Consider the following 19570-nt stretch of genomic DNA (forward strand, 5'->3'; position numbering starts at 1 on the left):
CTCTGGTCTCGCCAGTTTCTGATGAGAAATCAGTTGTTAATCTTTTTAGGATCGTTTGTATGTGATGAATCACTTCTCTTGCTGCTTTCAAGATTCTTCTTGGTTTTTGACAGTTTTATTATGATTTGTCCAGGTATGGATCTATTTGAGTTCATTATACTTGGCATTTGATGAACATCATCTTTTTTTTTTTTTTTAAGTTTATTTACTTTCAGAGAGTGAGAGAGCAAAAGCGTGAGTGGGTAGGGACAGAGAGAGAAGGAGAGAGAGAATCCCAAGCAAGCTCCATGTTGACAGTGCAGAGCCTGTTGTGGGGCTCGATCCCACAAACCATGAGACCATGACCTGAGCCAAAATCAAGAGTTGGACGCTCAACCGACTGAGCCACCCATGCACCTTGATGAAAATCATCATTTTAATCAAAATTGGGAAGTATTTTGCCTTCATTTCTTAAGATGTTCTTTCTGCCCCCTCTTCCATCTCCTCTTCTGCTGGGATTTCCGGTACATCTTGGTACACTTGATAGGGTCACACAGGTCTCTGGCCTCTGACACATTTTTTTTTTCTTCTTCTTTTTTTTTTTTTTCATTTTTCTTTATTTTTTTTTTCTTTCTGTTTCTCAGACTGGATAATTTCAATTGAGTTATCTTCACTATCACTGATTCTTTTTTCCACATGTTCAAATCTGCTATTGAGCTCTTGTGAATTTTTCATTTCAGTTATAATATACTTCTCAACTCTTGAATTTCAGTTTGGTTCTCTTATATAATTTATATATATTTTTTATTGCTGTTCTCTATTTGGGGAGATATCATCCTCTAACTCCAGTACTTTTAAAATGGTTTCCTTTAGTTCTTTCAAAATATTTAAAATAGCTGACTTAAAGTCATTAGTTTCCTCAGATATAGTGTCTCTTGATTCCACTTTTTCCCCTGTGCATGGGCCGTACATTTTTCTTTGCATCTCTTGTAATTTCTATTGAAAATTAGACATTCAAAATAACATAATGTGACAACTCTGAAGCTCACATACTTACCCTCTCCCAAAGATTGGTTGTTTTGTTTGTTTAGTGACTGTTTAAACTATTTCTGTAAAGTCTTTATTCTGTAATGTGTATGGCCACATATACTTGGTTAGCTTAGTGATCAACTTATGATTGGACTGAGAGTTCCTTAAATACCTGCTGTCTTCCAGTCTTTGTAAAGGGGCTCCGTGTGTATATTGGGGCACACTTTCAACACTCAACCCAGCAGTTGACAACTTCAAATTAACCTTTAGGTCCTGCTTATACAAAACCTCAAGGTCAGTCAGAGATGAAACCTTTCCTGAACGTGAACATAGCCCTGCACATAAGCATGACCTTCTAGATTCCCAGGATATCCCTGAGCTTTTGTAAGCCCCTAAAGACATCTCATTCCCTAGCTTTTCCTATTAAGGTTTTTAGTTAATTTATTGTTTGCCTTAACTGTTGTACACTGCTTTAGGCAAACTTCAGGTTCATCAATTATCTCTAATTGTTTTTGACATATTTCTGAGGATCAGGGGTGGGTGTATACAAGACATTTTGCACTGGGGAGCTCAAAGTCAGGCCAAAGAAAGATAGCCTTCCCAGTGGCTGCCAGGATGCCAGTTTCACTCTGATTGCATGTTACTGATGGGAGTGGAGATGGGGGTGGGAATAAGCCAAGTTAAAACAGCACAGAGTCCACTGGTTTTGTTTTGCCTAAGTGTTCCCTAAATTGCTGCAAACCTTTGGTTAATTTCTGGAGTTCTGAACAAATTTGATTCTGACAGTATTTGCCTTTTTCTTGGTGCTTTCATGGATGAGAGACTCCTTTTTCTACAATTTTTGCTGATGTCCCTCTTGCTATTCTTTTTGAGAAGACTTTTGCTTATTCCATTTCCTGTTCCTTCATACAGGCCCAGTTTTAGATGTCAGGCTTTATTGTTTTGTTTGTTTTAACTGAAGCTTTTCAAATCTTTTCTTCAGCTCTGTTCTGAAATTTCATAATGATGTGACTTGGTATGGGTTTTTTCTTACTCATTGGTCCGGGCCCTTAGAATTTCCGTTGTGTCCTTGGCACTTTCTTCCCTACTGCTTCACTTTTTGATAGTCTTATTTGGAGGATGCTGGTCTTCATGAATTGATCTCTGATTTTCCTTATCCTTTTCTCCTGCTTTTTATCTCTTTAAACTTTTCATTCTACTCTGTGAGATGTCCTTGACTTTGAATTTCCAACTCTTCTATTGAATTTTCATTTCCATGATCTTATTGTAAATTTCCAGGAACTCTTTATTTTTTATTATTCCTTTCTTAGAGCATTCTGTTTCAGTTTTATCTTCTATTATCACTCTGAGGGTAGTAATAATAGCTGTATTTTTTTAAAAAATTAGTATGCCGGGCGCCTGGGCGGCTCAGTCGCTTGAGTGTCCAACTTCGGCTCAGGTCATGATCTCGCTATTCATGGGTTTGAGCCCTGCATCAGGCTCTATGCTGACAGCTCAGAGCCTGGAGCCTGATTTGGTGTCTCCCTCTTTCTCTGCTCCTACCCCACTCGTGCTCTGTCTCTGTCTCTCTTTCAAAAATAAATAAACATTAAAAAAAATTTTCTTTTAATTAGTATACCTTAACTCTCTACACTTTTCCCTCTGAATTTCTTTTTTCTGTTTCTCTCTCTTGGCTGTTCATTTAAAAAGAGTGAGACACAAATAAATATATGGCAAATACCATCTGTGTGCTAAAAATGTAATGGGAATGCATCACTTTTTTTCAGCCCAGATGCTAAAGTATGTCTATTTTTTGGTTGTGTGTCAGCTATTTGCTCATTAAGGTTTACTTGATTCAAAGTAAGTCCCACATGTCTTCTGCTTTGGGGCCTCAGTTGTGCTACAGTATCGTCTTTCTCATACCTTTTTCTGTTTCTCTTTCATGTGTTTTTACACGTTGGTCTGTAGCTGTTTTCTTTCACTTGTGGTCATCCATCACAGCATAGATCAAGATTCACTGAGGTCTTAGACACTTAGCAGAGATTTGTCCTGTGCTGGTGGACAGGCTCTGTTTGGGGAATCTGTCTCTTTGGTGTAAAGAAAGCTTTATAATGACCTGGCAGTTCCATTCCTAGGTATATACGCCAAAGGACTGAGAACAGATACTCAAGCTAAAACTTATACAAGAAGGTTCATAGCAGCATTATTCATAATAGCCAAAAACTGGAAATGGCCCAGATGTCTATCAACTAAAAAACAGATCAACAAAATGTGACATAGCCACATAATGGAATATTATTGGGCCATAAAAGGAATGAAGTATTGGTATCTGCTACAACATGGCTGCTACAACACTGGAAAGATGACACTAAGTAAACGAAACCAATCACAAAAAACACATACAATTCTATATATGTGAAATGTCCAAAGTGGGCAAATGTATAAAGACAAGAAATAGACTAGTGTTTTCTTAGGAGTGTGATCAGTAAAGAGTCCAGGATTTCTTTTTGAAGTAATGAAAATAATCTAAAATTTGTGGTGATGGTTGTACATATCTGTGACTGTATTAAAAACCATTCAGCTTTTACATTTTACATAGGTGAATTTTATGGCATGTGAATTATTTCAATAAACTTGTTTTTTTTTTTTTAAAGAAAGGCTCATAAGGGTCTTGAACAGACTGTTCTAGAGGTCTCTAAAAACTCTACTCATATTAGGCATAGTCACTTGACTGCACCTGCTCCTGTTATCTCTACTCCTATTAAATGCTTCCTTTAATTTTCTTCAGTAGAGTTTTCATCCCTATCACTAATACTAGATTTTCAGGCTCAAGGTCTGCTTTTAACATATTTATACAGATATGTAGAGAGAAAAATAATGCTGAATGATATGTATTAAAAAGTCAACACGATGGCTTAAAGTTGAGTTTTTATATAGTCTTTTTTTTTTTAATGGTTATTTATTTTGAGAGAGAGAGAGAGAGAGAGCAGGGGAGGGGCAGAGAGAGAGAATCCCAGGCAGGCTCTGCGCTGTCATTGCAGAGGCCGGTGTGTGACTTGGTCTCATGAACTGAGCCAAAATTAAGAGGCGGGTTCCTGAGTGAGCCCCCCAGGTGCCTCTATATAGTCTTTATCCCATTCTTTTAGCTTATTCAAATTTTTGACATTTTTCACCTTTTTTCTCTGCTAAGAATCCTGTGAGACAATTGTTTTTTTCCAGCATTCGAATGGAGCTGCTCTTTCAGATTTGATGTTTATGCTGTATTCAGTAAGTAACATAAATGTTACAGCCACATCTTTTAAATTAAAATGTAAATGTCTTGGTTCATACCCTGTTGGTGATTTTACAAACTTGACATTGATAAGCTCTTGAGTAAGAAACTTCAGGAGCTCTGGGTGAGTTTAGGGTTAATAAATCTCTTTCCTTTAGAGCTGTCATCAAGTTAGTAGTGGTTCATTTCCCTTGGACCTGAAATTCACGTGAATTAGCCCAGGGAGGCCAGTGTTATTGGAAACAGGAAGTTAGGGATCGTAACTCTTGGTTAGATGACATTGAGATGTGGTGATTTCACACACTAAAGAGAAAACTTTAAACATAATTGCCAGACTTCTCTTTCTAAGCCTTTTTGTTGACGTTACTCTGCACCATGATCTCTTCATAATCTCTTGATATTTCCTTTATGTAGGTTTGTTCCCATGATTCTAGATTTTTTTTTCTTCAAATTATCTTAATCAGAAAATTTTTAATTTTCACATCTTTCTCAATATATTTGTTGTCAGTCTTCCATTCTTAAATATGTACTGAGCAACCGTCTGCCCTTCTCTACTATTAATCCCTCCATCCCTTTTTCCACAGAACTCAAATACTCTGGTGTAATGTCATTTGGTACAATTCTCTTGGAAACTCTTTTGACCACTTTAAAAATCTGCTGGTTCCAGTTTGTTATGTTTTTGGCTGCAAAACAAAAAGGGGTTACCTTTCTCAGTTTTTAACTACATTCCTATGGCTTAATTTACCCCCTTCACCTCTAATAAGATGACACTTCTCAAAGTCACCTCTGTCCTTTATGCTCAACTCTCTGCTTTTCTAATACTGGCCTCTGGCTAGAAATCACTTCTTGTTTCCTACAAGATTGCTATAATCTGTCTGGCCAAAGGTTAAGGAAAACCAGGAAGTATTTATTGAAGTCTACCTTTTAATCGTAATATCTATTCTAATATATTTAGTTAATACTTATGGAACACCCACGCTTCTTAGTCATGTTACCAGCAAACGTGCGGCAGAGCATTAAAGAATGAATAATTAACAAATTGATGGATCTCAGAAAATACTCAGAGCTCTTTATTAATCTTACTAAAATAAATCTCATCACTGGGCTTTGAATTCAAAGCCAAGAACAATTTCAAGCACGTGTACATACAGGTTCTGATTAAAGTCTTTATATATTTTTGCCTTATATTGTAATTTTCTAATTGTAGATATATCAAAGGCAAGCCATCAAATGGTATTTCAAAGCAGATTTTTATTTTAAAAATTAAAATATCTATGTAACTTTTATTATGAAAGTAGTATATATACATACTGTAAAGATATTTAAAGATCATATAAAAACTCAACTATAAGCCGTCTAGCCTATTGACTTTTTTTTTTTTTCAACATTTATTTATTTCTGGGACAGAGAGAGACAGAGCATGAATGGGGGAGGGGCAGAGAGAGAGGGAGACACAGAATCGGAAACAGGCTCCAGGCTCTGAGCCATCAGCCCAGAGCCTGACGCGGGGCTCGAACTCCCGGACCGTGAGATCGTGACCTGGCTGAAGTCGGACGCTTAACCGACTGCGCCACCCAGGCGCCCCTTGACTTTTTTTTAATAACGTGCTTTTAAACTTATTTGTGACCAAGTCTTTACTTTTATTTTTTTTACTTTTTTTAAGTATCTCTGCACCCAGCATGGGGCTCCAACTCACGACCCTGAGATCAAGAGTCAGGATGCTTTACCAACTAAGCCAGCCAGACATCCCTAGCCTAGTGACTTTTTAACCATTCAGCATTATCTCTCTGTCTGTCTATCTATTCATTTGTTCATTCATTCATATACACACATATGTTAAAGCATATTTGTTTATGACAACTGTATAATGTCATAGATAGTAAAATCAATTTAGATTTTGTGACAAAAGAAAATAACTGTAATAGATGAGAATGTAAACTATAAATAGGAAATAAGACCATGTTAACTATGAAGGAAACAGAATGAAATAGTCTGCAAATAAATTACTAAATTCCACCTACCGTATGATTTGAGTTGAGAAATGACATTAGAACAATATAAAGACCAGTATACTTTAAAAACTCACCAGAAAGCTGTCTGGGGTTCTATGCAGCTGAACAATGTCTTGTGGACCTTTTTCATGCCAGTATATACAATTCTACATTATACGTAATGGCTCAATAGTATTCTATTTTAGAATGTGCATTAGTTTACTTAAATAGTCCTCTATTAAGATTGTAATCCACTTAGCGGAGCCTTCGATAGCTCAGTTGGTAGAGCGGAGGACTGTAGATTGTAATCCACTTTTAGCTATTCTACATAGTGCTGTGATGGATATCCTCATACATACTTTGCATACTTCTAGGGAAAGCACTGTTGGGTCAAAGTGTACATGCATTTTGAATCTGATTGTCAAACCACCCACCAGAAAGGATTAACAAATTTATTGTTACATCCAAGACAGACTTAGTTTATGCCCCATTCTGTTCCCACTGTACTGTTTGTGTGTGACTTGAGTAAATATACAGAGCCACAGCATTGACTCTGTATTGTGATGGAGTTTGTTATGTGTTAGAATTGTCCATACTGGAGGAGTTGTATGAAGTCTACCAGTGAGGAAACTGCTTACACTCGTAACTTGGATTGCATGGTACTCGTTTTTGAAAAGCAGTATTCTCCAGCCAGCAGTTGTGTGTTGGTGTTTTGCTGTTTATGGGTCTTGGTCATAGGGCATGATCCTTTCTCACCGTAGATGAGTGACCGAGGAGGTGGTGTTCCTTTGAGGAAAATTGACAGACTCTTCAACTACATGTACTCAACTGCACCCCGGCCTCGTGTTGAGACATCTCGAGCAGTGCCCCTGGTATGTGATCAAGAAATAGTGAAGTACAAAAAAGAAAAAGAAAAGAAAGAATGAAGTGTGTTTTTGTGAATTGCCAAAAAAATAAAATAAGTACCAAATAAATTACCAAATAAATCAGGTAAGCACTTGTGTAGGGTACCCCTAAGGAAGAAACGAAGCTAATAGAAAAACACTTTCCTCTAAATTTAAACAGCCTTTGGCTGGTTTCTTCTTTTGATTGAAAAGAGCACAAGACATGGGGCACCTGGGTGGTTTGGTCAGTTGAGCGTCTGACTTCGGGTCAGGTCATGATCTCACAGTTCGTGAGTTCGAGCCCAACGTCAGGCTTGTGCTGACAGCTCAGAGCCTGGAGACTGCTTCGGATTCTGTGTCTCCCTCTCTCTGCCTGCCCCTCCCCTGCTCACTCTGTGTCTCTTTCTCTCAAAAGTAAATTTTAAAACATTAAAAAATTTTTTTAATTTTTTATTTATTAAAAAAAATTTTTTTAATGTTTATTTATTATTGAGAGACAGAGACAGAGCATGAGCATGGGAGGGGCAGAGAGAGGAGGAGACAGAATCCAAAGCAGGCTTCAGGCTCTGAGCTGTCAGCACAAGCCCAACATGGGGCTCGAACTCACAAACCACAAGATCATGACCTGAGCTGATTGGACGCTCAGCCAACTGAGCCACCCAGGTGCCCCAAAAAAAATTTTTTTAAGAGAAAAGAGCACATGACAAAGTATTGTTTTACAGTTCTCGTTGCCTCACTTGATAGTGATGTGTCAGTAGTGTTCATGTGGTTAACCATGTTTTGATACACCATGTCTAACGTGAAGACTAAATTACCGGTTTTACTAGCATTTGGCCAACACTGATTTACTCTTCAGTGTTGGTTTCTTTTTCCTCAAGTACTGATAATTAGAAAGAACTCATATTCTAGACTCAGAAAAAAGACTAGAGTGCTGATCATCTAATCACCAGCCTGGAAAAGGCTCAAATTATTTTTGTTGTGATGGTAGTTTTTATTGATCTCAGCTACCTATTTTCAGATATAATGTGATCGGCTTTTGAACTGGTTCCATCCTTGTCCTCTAACCCCTAGAAAAGCACTTTGCCAAATCTCTGACCTGTAACTCTGGAAGAGCTGTTCTTCTGGGCTTTAAAACTTCTCTGACATATGCATTGGGGTTATGCAGTAACATGATGACATACAGTACCAGATGGATCTATTTTAGGTTCTTTCTAAGAAGTTCCTAGAAGGACTTTATTCTAACAGTTTTACTTGTTACACAGCACAGATTCTGTCATAACAACTGTAATATAGTTCATGTTCTTACCATACTTTTAAAATGATTACTCCAGGGATGTGCTTCTCAAATTGAGATACATGTGCATCCATGTGCCAACAGGCAGACATGGTCAAATAATAAACAGGAGCATCTTCTTAGATTCTTAGCTATACCGCTTTGTAATAACTATTGTAGAATTTTTATGAAGAGTGGCATAGAATACCAGTCCAGACTCTGGATCAAAACTGTCTGATTCCCTGCCCCACTCCACTCTATCCTGGCTGTATAGCTTTGAGAAAATTATTGAACTTTTAATGCTGTAGTTTTCCTAACTTTAAAAATCAAGTTATTGTGAGGATTGAGTTAATATACATAGAATTACTTTTTATGGTGCCTGGCATGTAGTAAATGCCGTATAAGTGTTTGTTATTTAGGATGCAGCACTTACGTGAATTTTTAAGAAAACAAGAGGTGTGGCGTGGCACAGGCTTCTCTGTACATCGACATAGACTTACCAAGGCTAAGACCACCATTAGGCTCTTACAGAGCTCCCCTCCTCGTGTCACAGCCGCTTTGTAAGTAGACCCAGTAAGCCAGCACTGGGACAGCTGGAGAAGTGCTGCTTGACATCCACGGGTGTGACCATCTCGTCTACCTGGTTGCTGAGTGCTTCCTCCTTGTGGACACCTGTGGGCATCTGCATGGACAGAATATCTTCACAGTGGAAGCCCGTTCAGAGACAACCATCCACATTTCTCTCTTCCAGATCTTCTTCTCATTAGTTACCCAGTTTTGTTCTAAGTCCCTGACCGGCCAGCCAGCTTCCTTGCCACTGCCTGTGAGTCCCTGTAGTTGCAGAACTCCCAGCTCTGCCCGCTGGTAGGATTCACTTCACGCCCACCTTTCAGGCCTGCCTCTGAGAAGGGTCGTAGCGAAAGGGCAGTCCACTTTGGCTGGTGCTGGCAAACATGTAGGTCATGGTGCACCAGGCCCATGGTGTTCTCTTTCCCTGTTAACTGTTTATAGGGGAAGCCCTGTGAGTCCCTGTGTGTGGTTGAGGTAGAGGCAGGTGATCAAGTAGATCAGGTACCATGGGATCCTGAGCCACATGGCTTGTGCAGTTTCCTAGAGGCTATTTCTGGGACCATTTAATGCATCAGTCAGGGTCCCAACCAAGGAACGAAATAGCTCATTCAAATTATAATGCAAGGAAGGCATATTGACAAATTACAGAGCTATGGGCAGGGGTAGTATAGGGATCCAGGGCTGGCAGCATAGAGCTGTTCCCACCCTGAATCAAAGGGAGAAGGAGAAGTTGGCAGAACCCAGAAGAAGAGACAGTAACAGAGCAGCTGCTTACACTTAGTGGTCCAGCCCCAAGGGAAGCAACTCAGCAGGAAGAAAGCAGAGGAATAAATATCCTGACTTGACTCCCTCTGAACTCCTACAGACTTCCCTATTGGCTGGACCCACTGGAAGCAGAGGGCAGGGGGATCCACTGACATAATCCTCCCGGGGCAAGGAGTAATGTGGAGAATGGGTTGTTGATTTGGAGGGATAAACAGAAACTCTGGTTGGAAAAGTCAAGTAATAAATGGTAGAGTTAGGTAAAGCCAGAGCCTGCATTTGTTGATAGCATTCTGATTCCCGAATCCACAGAAACTCTTAACTGAAGTGTTAACATGGAATATCATCGAACATCTGACTTGGTGATAAAAACTGTTTTTACATGTGTCCAAATGTTTTGCTTTTGCATTAAAGAATCTGTAGGATTTATTCAGGTAAAGAAGGCCATTCCAGATACTGGGAACAGGATGAACAAAGACACAGAAGTGAAAACTAACATTTGTTTGAGGAACTTAAGAGCAGGAGATTTGGTTCAGCTGGACTGGAAGGTGGGAGGCAGAGACCTGGTCTGATCAGGTCTTGAAAGCTCTTTTTAGAAGCTTGAATTTTATCTCAAGGCAGTGGGTTGGGGATGGCGGGTGGGTAGGGCGTGGTGTTAGCGGTGATGTGCTTTGTAGGTTTTTAAGCAGGGAAGTGACTTGTCAGTGAGTAGGAAAGTGGACCTATTATTGATCTATCCAGGTTCAGAACACAGGCTGGAAATTCATGGTATGAAGTCAAAAGATGTATGTATCTCTGAGGCTGCAACAAAGCTTTTTCTACTCTTGCTCCTAAGAGAAAGAACATGTTTTATGTGATATTGCCGAAAGCAATACTGGGATACTGTAGAGCATGGCAGCGAAGAAGAGCAGTGTGCTGTTCTAGATCTACAGGAGTCATTCTACAGAAAAAAGAATGAGTTTTAAATGACCAGCGGGGAGTCATCTAATGTAGTACCCAACTAGGCTTCCGTCTGATCAGTATTAGTAGTTAGGTATTAATGATCTCTTACATGCAGGCTCTGATAGCCATGGGATACTCAGAAGCATTTATTTTAACTAGAAAAGTATTTTACTGTGTGGCTTTCTGAATAGAATTTCATTTTTCTCATCAAACAGGCTGGTTTTGGTTATGGATTGCCCATATCACGTCTTTATGCCCAGTACTTCCAAGGAGACCTAAAGCTATATTCTCTAGAGGGTTATGGGACAGATGCAGTTATCTACATTAAGGTAATAACATAGTCTTTTTGATTTAATAATACTTCTTTTGGTTATGAGAAAAGATGCCAATATGTAGCTTTAATGAAATTTTCTTTTACCTCATTGCTATTAAAATATAAGAATGTGGTTTTTATGTAGGATCTCATCTATATTCACAAATGATCTCTTTGACTATGGGAAAAGACACACTCTAATCTGAAATGATCAGGACTATGGTTGTTAGAAAAAAAGTCAGGTTGAAGTGGGGAATCATATACCACCTCATGCTAGTCAGAGTGGCTAAAATGAACAAATCAGGAGACTATAGATGCTGGAGATGATGTGGAGAAACGGGAACCCTCTTGCACTGTTGGTGGGAATGCAAACTGATGCAGCCACTCTGGAAAACAGTGTGGAGGTTCCTCAAAAAATTAAAAATAGATCTACCCTATGACCCAGCAACAGCACTGCTAGGAATTGACCCAAGGGATACAGGAGTGCTGATGCATAGAGGCACTTGTACCCCAATGTTTATAGCAGCACTTTCAACAATAACCAAATTATGGAAACAGCCTAAATGTCCATCAGCTGATGAATGGATAAAGAAATTGTGGTTTATATACACAATGGAATATGACTTGGCAATGAAAAAAGAATGAAATATGGCCTTTTGTAGCAACGTGGATGGAACTGGAGAGTGTTATGCTAAGTGAAATAAGACAGAGAAAGACATACCATACAGAGAAAGACAGATACCATATGTTTTCAGTCTTATGTGGATCCTGAGAAACTTAACAGAAGGCCATGGGGGAGAGGAAGGGGAAAAAAAAAAGTTAGAGAGGGAGAGAGCCAAACCATAAGAGACTCTTAAAAACTGAGAATAAACTGAGGGTTGATGGGGGGTGGGAGGGAGGGGAAAGTGGGTAATGGGCATTGAGGAGGGCACCTGTTGGGATGAACGCTGGGTGTTGTATGGAAATCAATTTGACAATAAATTTCATATTAAAAAAATGAAGTGGGGAATCATAAAAAGTTATATATCATAGAAGTTTAATTTTAATATAAAACACATGAATGGACATTGATCCACCAATCTTTTTTTGATGTACTGCCATGGTCTTTTCTTTGAATAGGAGTCTGCAGATTCAAGTTTCAGTAGTCTTTCTTGCAGAAGCTATACTTATAATGCATTGTTTTGATTTCTTTAAACAAAGAAACAATCAAGTGCATAATCCTTTCTTATTTATATGTAGTCCCTTACAGATGTCTTCTGACTCGGATTTGATGGCAATTTTTATGTGACTTTTCTTCATAAGTCTTTCCAAAGCATTCATCTTAGTTTTCAAAGAACCTACCCCCACCCTTGTTTTGCATTTTGTTTAAGCAGTACTTGTTTAGTACTTGATTACATTATGTAATTACAATGATAGAAGTGCCTAACAGATTTGGGAACAAGCACAGGTGATTCTTGGTAAGCATATAGCTCACCTTGTAGGAGCACAAGCAGTTAGCCTACTGGCCTGTGATGTTCCATGTGTTTATGCAAAGATCAGCATATTTTACAGGGTTAGAGAGTACTGAGCCCCATCAGCCCACTGGTACCTCATATAGTGACTCAAGTTTCTTGGTCTGGCCACTAGATGGCACCTATTTTATAGGAAATGCTGAAGACTGTATATTGAAAAAACTAAATTTATCTGAAAAGGTTAAATTCTTCCAAGATAATTTTTTTTCAAACCAGCTCAATTGTGAGTAACTTTAAAAGGGCGACATGAAGGTAACATTTTTATTAGCAAATGTAACATTTTTGATCTAGCCTACAGAAGAATAAGGGGTTCTGGCAGTTCTGGCATATTTAAAGAGAATATATAGGTGAAAGGTTTTCAATTCCACTTTGGAAAAAAATAGAAGACAGGAATCTTATAAAATCATTAAAATCAGTGTCAAAGACCTTCCTTACCATTATCGGAAAGAGATTTCCTGTTCAATATTTGCTGCATCTTAATACCTGTGGCTTAACGTTGAATTCCTGCTAAAATACCTTAACTTGTCCGACTTCAGCCAGGTCACGATCTCGGGGTCCGTGAGTTCGAGCCCCGCGTCGGGCTCTGGGCTGATGGCTCAGAGCCTGGAGCCTATTTCCGATTCTGTGTCTCCCTGTCTCTCTGCCCCTCCCCCGTTCATGCTCTGTCTCTCTCTGTCCCAAAAATAAATAAACGTTGAAAAAAATAAAAAAAAATAAAATATCTTAACTTGAAGAAGATCAGGAAAAACATAGTCTGTCTCAGATTCCACTGATTTACAGGAAACTGAAATAGAACAGTGAATTAATGGTGATGGTATGTTGGAAACATGGAATTATGCACAGTGCAGAAATCCCATATGCCATAACAAATTGGTGGCTTTAATGGTAGGAGAAGAAACACAGGATCAAACTCAAGGCCAAGAATTTTTCAAGCAAAAGCCAAGACGCCTTAGACATAGTTTTGTATTTATCGAGAATCTTTTTAGGATGGCTGCTGAAAAAAAATAGTATTTCTTCTAACAAATAATTGAAATAGAGTTCATTAAATGATTGTATAATTATATGTTAAGGTACATATGTCAATTTTTATGCTTTTACACTTAACTGATTTTTTTAGTTAACCAAGTTCTGGGTCGTGTTTTTATAAGAGGCATCTGCTTTCCCTGTGTAAAATTTCAATCCAGCAGCTTCCAGGCTGGCGGGACAATTACTGCAAACAAAACAGTAAAGCAATATGCACACCCAGCAGTGCAATAGACTTAGTAAATAACGCGTTTCAAATATGTACACTGTTTCATAATGTACGTACATGCTGTTAATGATTAGTAAAGTACGAATCCAATAAAGTACTGTTTAATTTGTAATGACCTTTTTGCCATTGTATATTTTCTCAAATAGTGGATTCTAAAAACAAAGCGCCAGACTTTTAAGTCTTGCTCTTTCTTTCAGGCTCTGTCAACAGACTCGATAGAAAGACTCCCAGTGTATAACAAAGCTGCCTGGAAGCACTACAACACCAACCACGAGGCTGATGACTGGTGCGTCCCTAGCAGAGAACCAAAAGACATGACAACATTTCGCAGTGCCTAGATCCGTTCGGGACACCTGGAAAATCCAAATGTGGCTTCTGTATTAAATTTGGAAGGGATGATGTTCAGAACCACATTATACCAAATACGTCATGTGTTATTTTCAGAATTAACTATTTGGGTAGACTAGATGGAAAGTGAATTCCATTTATGTCCGTGAAGGCTACTAAAGGATGAAATCGTACCTATTTTACACTTATATTTTCACAGTTAATTGAGCATATTTTTAAACACCTGTAGTTTTGGTCAACTTTTCTCTTTATGGTAGACTTCAGAAGCACGGAAGTCTTTGGGTTTCTACGGAAAGCTGTGTGTGTGTGTGTGTGTGTGTGTGTGTGTGTGTGTGTGTATGTGTGTGTGTGTGTGTTTCAAAGAACTTTTCGTTCATGTCTGCTAGAAACATTTTCTTCATAATACCGATGAGCTAGTTAGCCATCCTTCTGTTTTCTGGAGTTGTGCCATCCTTCATTAGTGTGTAATGACAGCTGTAATAAGACAGTCTTCAGATGTACCGGTGACTGACTCTAAGTGAAGCAGAAAACAGTTGCCGTGTTAGTGAAGCAGCAGCCACCTTTCAGCCTCTACCTGCACTGTCTTCACTCTGAAGGTGATTTATCATTTTTTAGTTTCATTGCAAGGGATTGTAATAAGTTCCCTGTGAAGCTAAGCCAAGATTGTAGGCAGTCTCCCCTGAATGTGCTTCTTGTGATTAATGCAGGGGGAAATTTTTATACTAAAAACAAACTAGCAGCTGCTAAAATTCTAGAAAAGAAATTGAGGGCAAAGCAGCGAGTCCCCAAAATTGAACTATAGATTATCATGATTATCTGGGGGAACTTTTGAGACAGAGAGCTTTTCTGGGTTCTACTCCAGACATACAGAATCAGACTGTCTGTGGCTGGAGCCCAGGAATCACAATCTTTAAAACGCTTCCCAGCTGAGTCTGATGCCTCACCCAGTTAGGAAACCACTCTTTTAAAGTGAGTGACCATACCACATTTCCTAAAGTAACAGAGATCTTTAGGTTTTGATTCTCACTTACTGAAAGGTCAGACTTCTAGACTCCAGGAAAAGACCAGCACTCTCAGGCCTGGTGCAATTAAAAGCATAATTAAAAGCTGGAGACAAATTGACTGTGTGAGAACAGTCAAGTAACCAAAGGATCAGAACCATAAATGGACAAGTATTGACAAAGAACATATATTTTATAAGAAATGTTTAGATTCTGTTGTCAGGAAAACTTCAGCTAGGGCTTAGTAACAATTCTTTGCATTCATATGGTAATTTGTAGTTTACCAGTACTTTACTAGATTATGATAACTCTGTTGGGCCTTAAAACAGTTACAGAGCTGGTGGTATCATCCTTGATTGGAGACTCAGAGGGTGGTCCAAAGTTGCACAGAATGGGAGGCAGGGCCTGAGCTCTACCCGCTGATCACTGTCAGCCGCCAAGTCTGGGAGACCATGAAGTTAGAGGACCTTGTGAGTCATACCTCATCATGTAAGGTGACAGGGAAATATAGTGAAAATAAATTTAAGGTAAGATTTTAAATGTTTAAAGAACAGCTTTACTACTTAAACGTGGGGAACTTACATTGGGTCGAAACACCTCACTTTCAAAAGGATTAAATTAGTTTAACAATTCTATACACATTTGTAAACTGGAAGGGATGTAATAGGGCAGTTAGTCCAGGATCCTCACTTGAGAGGTAATAGTCCTGAGACTTGTGGTGTGTGGTTTGCCCAGGGGTTCTTAGCTAATTCGACCAAATGTTGGAAAAAGAGATCTTTTACCTAATCTATATTGTTCCTTAATTATGGATTTTGTGAAAAGTAATAGGATATGCTAGTGGATGATTTATATTAGTTAAAAGTGTTATAACTTTTTAGCTTTAAATTACACCTTTTTTGTAATGATGAAATATTTTAGAATTCTTTGAATCAAAATACTCTTTCCTAAATAAGACATTTGTACAACTGACATAAACTTGATGTTTTACTTATAAAACACTTTCTCTCCCCCCACCCAAAATTAAAGGAAAAGTGAAATGTTTTCCTTTAGCTTCTTTTTAAGGTATAACAACTTTTTTACCTTGTTATGTGGTAATGGACAAAAGATTACATACAAAAATATTTGGGGGCTAGCATTCGCCTCGATGGTTTCAAATCATTGTGCTCCTTGAAAAGTTTTTAGATTCTTAGGCTGTTTCGTCCACCAGCATTTAATGTGATGCCATGTAGCTATAAAAATATACTGAAGGATAAGCAGTGGATACTAAGTGATTTTTATAATCTGGGCATTTAATGAATGTGCCAACATTTTTTAGGAAGAATCGCAAAAATATCCTCCCTATACTTAAATTACTGGCTGGCTTTAGATGTCTTCATACTTAATAGTGATCACTTTCTTGCACTGAAGTTTTTACATGAAGATGTTTAAGTGGAAGTCTACCATATTATTTTATAAAATGTTTTGTGTGTGACAATAAACTGAAAACATGAATTAACTCTTATTTTGAAAATTAATTGGGTCAATTTAGGTTTTCAAAAATATACTTTTTAAATTAGAATCTCTTCCATCATCAGGTGTCGACGTTCTATAAGAGTTCAAAATGTGGCTAGGTGGCTTACACCCAAGTCTCACTATCTTCAGTAGAGGAGATTTTTGGAACTTGATCTCCAATGTGTATATTCTAATGGAGAAAGCAAAAGGTGGAATTTGTATGGTTTGAGTTATCCTAGATTTTCACTGTCCAAACATGCAAAGAAGACTGACTACATTAGTGAAGGTCTTCTGTTGTGTGATTTTTGAAAGGTTATATTAATGTGCCCTTTGAATAAGTTTTCACAATGTAAGTAACTGTAGGAAAGGTCTTAATTTAACCAGTATTACCCTCTGTACCAGTTGAAAATTCAGAACTAAATCTAGTCAAAGACAGATTCCTATCTTATTCCTGAATAATGGGATATGACCACAACTTCCCTTTGTTGTTAAATCCAGCAAGTTCTTTTCTTTTTTAATTTGTTTAATGTTTATTTATTTTTGAGACACAGAGCGTGAGCAGGGGAGGGGCAGAGAGAGAGGGAGACACAGAATCCGAAACAGGCTCCAGGCTCTGAGCTGTCAGGGCCTGACGTGGGGCTCGAACTCAAAACTTCGAGATCATGACCTGAGACAAAGTCGGACGCTTAACCGACTGAGCCACCCAGGTGCCCCAATCCAGCAAGTTCTATAACAAACTCCGCAGGTAAATAACAGGAAACAAACTACTAGTTACTGTCCCTTTGTGGCCTGTGAATGGCTAATCAGAGAGGAAGCTAAAAATCAGCCAACCAGTTTCAGTTATGTCTTCAACTGCTGTGTCATAAATGCGAACTTTTAACAGATGGGTAATCAGGGTTGAGTTCGCTCGTTTGCAATCTTGGCTTTTCCTGAGGGAACTTTTCATCATATGTGATTAACTTCTGGCCCCAGTGGTTAATTTTCTTACAGACAAGCTCAGTGCTTAAAACAAATTCTATAATGAGGTGTGAAGGATTTTATCTATGTTAAAAAAAACACACCACTGGTTTGCCTAGTTCTGGCATTTTGAAACTACTGCCCTTTTGTTCTGTTTACATGTTTGGGAAGAATTAGACATACTGCACACTTTTTTCTGGAGCCTTCACATTTCTTCAGCAATTGCTAACCATAGGATTTTAACAGGAAAAGACAAGATTGTCAGTTTTGTTTTGTTTTTAATTTATAACATGAAATTAACTTGTTTACATACATAAGAACAGTGCTTGTCACTTAGTAAACACAGTATAGGTGTATATTATTATCATTAATCTTAATACTCCTTCCTCCCTGGGGCCAATATTTTACATAGTTATACACAGTCCAACTGTAATTTTTAAAAGTTTTTCAGCAATGAGATTGCATTTTAGTGGAGCTTGGAATGCGTTTCTAGGTTTCTTTATTCTGGTACAAGATTGCCAGTTTTTCCTGCAAAACTTTAGGCCTTTTTTCTCATCTTGCAAAAGCTGTTATGTTTACTGGGGAATGGTGACAGCTGTCTTTTACTCTATTAGAGATTTTTGAGCAAAAGTATACAATTTTCATTCCAGGAAGATAAACCCAAGAAACTTCCATTTGACTGTTACATTCACTTAGGAGGTCACTTTTTGAAAGTCAAGAAGTACACTTCCTGCAGTTGTCATATAGGATACTGTCGGAAATTTTGTAGTTTCGAATGGAAATGTTGACATCTGTTTATAATAAATTTAAAAAGGTGAAAATTTCCTCGAAGAAACCGTTTATGAGGCCAGGACATTTTAAAGTCTAACTCAAATATAAAGGGCCATAGTATTCTTGCCATGGGTTTATACTTTCATGTTCTCCATTATGGGATTCAAAATAGTTATGGAATTACAGTACTATACAAAAATATCTAATTATTTGTCCAAAAACTTTTAAAAAGCCCATCTGGTTACATAACTGAAATAGAATTGGAGAGAGAAATGGAATGTCATTTATTTTACTATATTACAGTATAAAAATAATCTGATTTGATATGAACTATTTCTTTTCCTTATTTACTCCCAGTATTTCCAATGCTGCCCAGTACATACTAGGTACTTATAACTGTGTATTCTGTAAATGCATAATGAATAACGAATTTAACAGGTGCCCTTTCTCAAAATGATACCTCACACAGAAATGAATCTGTACAATAAAACTATAGGTAGTAATCAACACAAGAAATTTGGCAAAAGGAGAAAATACAGAAGAAAAGGAGAAGGTAAAGGAGTAGCAAAACTGCACTACTAAAGTTATGGGTTTAATAGCTTTAGTATAAAGCTAAATATAAAGAAATAAATACACAAACATTGTTCTGGTAGGTGAAGCCTTCCTATTTGTGACAGCAAATAGCTGAAGGCTGTACCTCAAGGGAGCCTCTGTAGGCTGATCAAAAGAGATACGTCCAGAGAAACCACTAGCAAGGAGTAAAGAGGGGGGGGGGGGAAAGGCCCAAATGAATACTATTTAGATAAAAACAAGAAGATCTAACTACAAATAGAGATGAAAAATGATTGTTAAGAATACCATTAGCTTTATGACAGAAATTTTGAGTGTAGAAGAAAAACGATTCATCTAAGAGATTTTGGCAATTTAAATCAACCAGTAACTACTAAGGAAATGGAATTAGTAATCCTAACCGCACCTCACCAAAAGACAAGGTTTACAAGGTGAGTTTTATCAAAATATCAAGAACCTGATAATTCCTATATTAAAGAAACTTTCAGAGAATAGAAAAGAAAGCAAGCCACCTAATCCATTTCATAGAGTTTATAAAATCTCAAAGCTGAGCCTGGTCATGCATAGCATGAAAAATTAATGTATACACTAATCTTACTCATGAACATAGAGGAAAATTCTTTCAGTAAAATATGGGCAAAGTGATACAATAGTGTATACAAAATTCTATACCATG

The 19570-nt window shown here is 37.9% G+C and overlaps 1 protein-coding gene and 1 long non-coding RNA gene across 3 annotated transcripts in view; both read left to right on the plus strand.

The window, feature by feature from the left end:
• The window catches only part of PDK1 (pyruvate dehydrogenase kinase 1), a 35801-nt gene extending 16706 nt beyond the window's left edge, over nt 1-19095 (plus strand). The window contains exons 9-11 of one of the 2 annotated variants that reach the window (XM_015086291.3): nt 7011-7121; nt 10896-11009; nt 13954-19095. In XM_015086291.3, the coding sequence (XP_014941777.3) occupies nt 7011-7121; nt 10896-11009; nt 13954-14094 (366 nt within the window). In that variant the 3' untranslated portion in view covers nt 14095-19095. The remainder of the gene's footprint in view (nt 1-7010; nt 7122-10895; nt 11010-13953) is intronic. The other variant, XM_027055487.2, reaches the window with a different exon arrangement.
• LOC128314066 (uncharacterized) overlaps nt 1-19570 on the plus strand; it is a 158769-nt gene that overhangs the window by 69212 nt on the left and 69987 nt on the right. The window lies entirely within an intron of this gene.

Source organism: Acinonyx jubatus, chromosome C1 (assembly GCF_027475565.1).
Source record: "Acinonyx jubatus isolate Ajub_Pintada_27869175 chromosome C1, VMU_Ajub_asm_v1.0, whole genome shotgun sequence".
In the NCBI taxonomy this organism is placed as follows: domain Eukaryota; kingdom Metazoa; phylum Chordata; class Mammalia; order Carnivora; family Felidae; genus Acinonyx; species Acinonyx jubatus.